General features: G+C 42.6%; 1 protein-coding gene across 1 annotated transcript; it reads right to left on the reverse strand.

Moving 5' to 3' along the window:
• Positions 1-1605: 1605 nt before the first annotated feature.
• On the reverse strand, positions 1606-2742 carry LOC114615619 (TD and POZ domain-containing protein 4-like). The gene has a single exon (XM_028761304.1). It carries the CDS (start codon positions 2740-2742, stop codon positions 1606-1608), a length of 1137 nt encoding a protein of 378 aa, XP_028617137.1.
• Between the last annotated feature and the right edge of the window lie 371 nt (positions 2743-3113).

Here is a 3113-nt window from a genome sequence, read left to right on the forward strand (position 1 = left end):
GCCCTATTCTGTTGCTGTGTTTTTAGTGAATGCCGGATGGATTTGGAGGCTGAATGATAAGCTCAGTTGTGGGAAGGAAGACTGTGGTAGAAGTTCTTTGTGATTCACTGGGGTTGGTGCTTTACAGGAAAGAAAAAGCATAGCAGATTTCCTACTATAGAGCTGAGAATAAGAATGGTGATATTTTAAGTGGTGGAGCAAAGAGAGAGGTTTGGATATCCCTTTAGCCTTCTGATACCATGGGAAGAGTAGCACTTGTGACAGTGGGAGTGCAAAGCTGGCTTGAATGCTAGGACAGAGTGAAGAGTTCAGGGAGGGGGGTTAGAAGGAGAAGATCTGTGGGAAGCATAGAATATGGGAAGAATTGGCAGTGAAGACTCCCACAGGTGGTATGCTACAGATTGTGGGATTGGGTCTTCGAGAACAGAAAAGAAGATCTGTAAACAGTCTACCTGGTGTGCTGGCAGGCATGTTGTGGAGCCATGCTTCTCATCCTGTGGGTCCCTATCCTCTTTGGCAGCCTAATGACCCTTTCATAGGCATTGAATATCAGATATCCTCTATATCAGCTATTTACTGTCTGATTCCTAACAGTAGCAACATTACAGTTATGAAGTAGCCACAAAGTAATTTAATGGTTCATTGGCCACAACATGGAGAACTGTATTAAGGGGCACAACATTAGGAAGTTATAGAACCACTGGCCTAGGGAATGTGAATCTATAATGAACCAATCCCTACTAATATCAAAACACATAAAAGAGTTTTGCATGCCTTGACCCACAAACACTTCTCTCCTAGAAGGTGTAGACTTCCTCCACTTTGGCATATTCTTCTCAGTTGTCATAAGAGTGTGATTGTGGAGTTCTCATTTATTAAAATTAAATTCCAAGAAAGAAACCAAGAGTTTCTAATACTTTTAGGACAGGGTGGGGTCTGCACAAACATCCACAGCTGAACTTGGCTGATTGGACTACTCATGACTTTTCTGAACATAAACATCTCTGGAATCCACAGATGTATTTTAAAAGTTTTATTCATATTATATTTCATTAGGTTCAGGTTTTGTCTACAGAGCTGTTTGTGGCCATGTAGACCAGAAGAGGGCCTCAGATCCTCCGGATCACCAATACAGGTGGTTAAAAACTCTCCTGTGTGCCCTAGGAACTGAAACAGAGTTCTCCGTGTAAGCACTAATTGCTTTTGCAGCTGAGTTCCCAAAAACTGAGTCTTTAAAAGAAAGGCTTCATTGGCTTTTTCTTCATTGATGAGTAAACATTCATATTTGATTTCTCCTTTCATCTGTTGTGCTCAGTTCAATGCAGACATATTTTTCTGAAGACACTTAGTTGGGCTGTGCTTAGGGCCAGCACCTAAATTGAACCTGAGATTCCAAGTCATCAGACAAAAACCAAACAAGAACATCAACAGGATAGACATCAGGTAGTGTCTCAAACTCCTGAGCTGCCCTCCCTCCGCCTGCCTTTTAAACATATTACAGCTGTTTTAAATCCTGAGCTATCATGTTGCCTTCTCTCAGATTCATTGTAAATGCTCCAGCAATACTGTAGTCTAGTCAGAAGATGTTGGTAACAACATTGGTTGTTACTGTTGGAATACAGATGTAGGTCTTTGCTGAACAGGTCTTAAAGACCACTTAAGTTGTTTGAGAGGGGGGGACCAGAGAACACTCTTTGCAGAAGCTAGGGAGAGGAATGCTTCAGCCACCAAGTGGGGATGTGACTCCACCATTGACTTCCACCCTGAGGTCTGAGAGACCTCAGAAGCATGAACTGAAATGAAATACAGAGCCTGACTCTTCAGCTCCTCTCTACTGTGGAGGTCAGCCAGGATGAGAGTTTGTGCAGCATTCTCCACAGAGAGACTCCTGTAGAGGGCATCCTCACACAGGACCTTCAAGTCTTCCAGGCCATACTTGTCAGCAGCTGCCAGCACATCAGTGGCCATGGAGTGGCTGTGGAGGTGTGGAGCCTTCCCCGTGTAAATGAAGCCCATCATTTCCTTGAAGACTTGGGAATCCAGGTCATGGATCTCAACGTGGTTCCTTAGACTCTCCTCGATTTCATGTTCAAACATGGCTTTCAAAACTGGAGAACGAGCTCCTAGAATGGCCTTGTGAACCCTGAATTCTTGTCCGCCTACCAATAGGCAGCAGTCTGTGAAGAGGGAATTCTCCCAAAGCTCCCCTAGGTCATCTGCCAATGTGCACCTTGGAATATTGATTGCAGGTCTTGTGTCCTGTCCAGAAATGCTTAAGGAATGTTTTTGCACTCTCACTTTGCAGATGAGGGTAAGTCTGTCATCCAGTAATAGTGAATTGGTTTGAGCCAAGAGGAAACCTCGATGAATGAACTTTTTGAATCCATATTCTTGGTACGGCAGTAAACTACAGACTCCTGGGCTCCTTGCATTATTGCTTTTTCCCCCATTTGCATTTAAGATACAAAAGTGAAACTTTGCCAAAATTGGGCTCTTTTTACAGCTGAGCAGTGTCATGTAAAGTGACAGGTAGCCCTTGCTTTCTTCATCAATCCCATTTGGGTATACTCTCAAACACCATACCACTTCATCATTGGCCTCTGATGAGAACACTGGACTTGTAATATATTCCCCCATTCCCTCAACCGAAAAAGAGAAGTTGCTAATGATCCACCTGTAGCAGAAGTCATGATCTCTGTTCTGTGTGTAGTCCCAGCTCTTGGCTTCCAGGTGCCCTGACATTTCTGGTTGAGGTACTTTGGATGTAAAACTAGAATCTGAAAAGAAGTAGAAATTATTTACTCTTCACCCTATAGGATACAATTAGAAATACTTTTTAGATTTAAGTATTAATTTCTCCTAAATTGCATATTCTATGATGTTGAAAACTTGTGTCTCTCTAAAATTTTCTGTCTAGACTACAATATTAATTTTAGAGAAAAAAATCCAGGCTTTCCTTTATCTGTCATTTCATGTTAAATCCCCCCTCTCATTTTTCTCTGCCTCTCCTCCCTTCTCATCACTTCTCAATTCCCCTTCCCATGCTCTAAATAAACTTTATTCTATACTAAACCTGCCATATGACTGGTAGCTCAGGGGGAAGGGAAGCCTCA

The sequence above is a fragment of the Grammomys surdaster genome, unplaced genomic scaffold, assembly GCF_004785775.1.
Source record: "Grammomys surdaster isolate TR1022 unplaced genomic scaffold, NIH_TR_1.0 126978, whole genome shotgun sequence".
NCBI classification, from domain to species: domain Eukaryota; kingdom Metazoa; phylum Chordata; class Mammalia; order Rodentia; family Muridae; genus Grammomys; species Grammomys surdaster.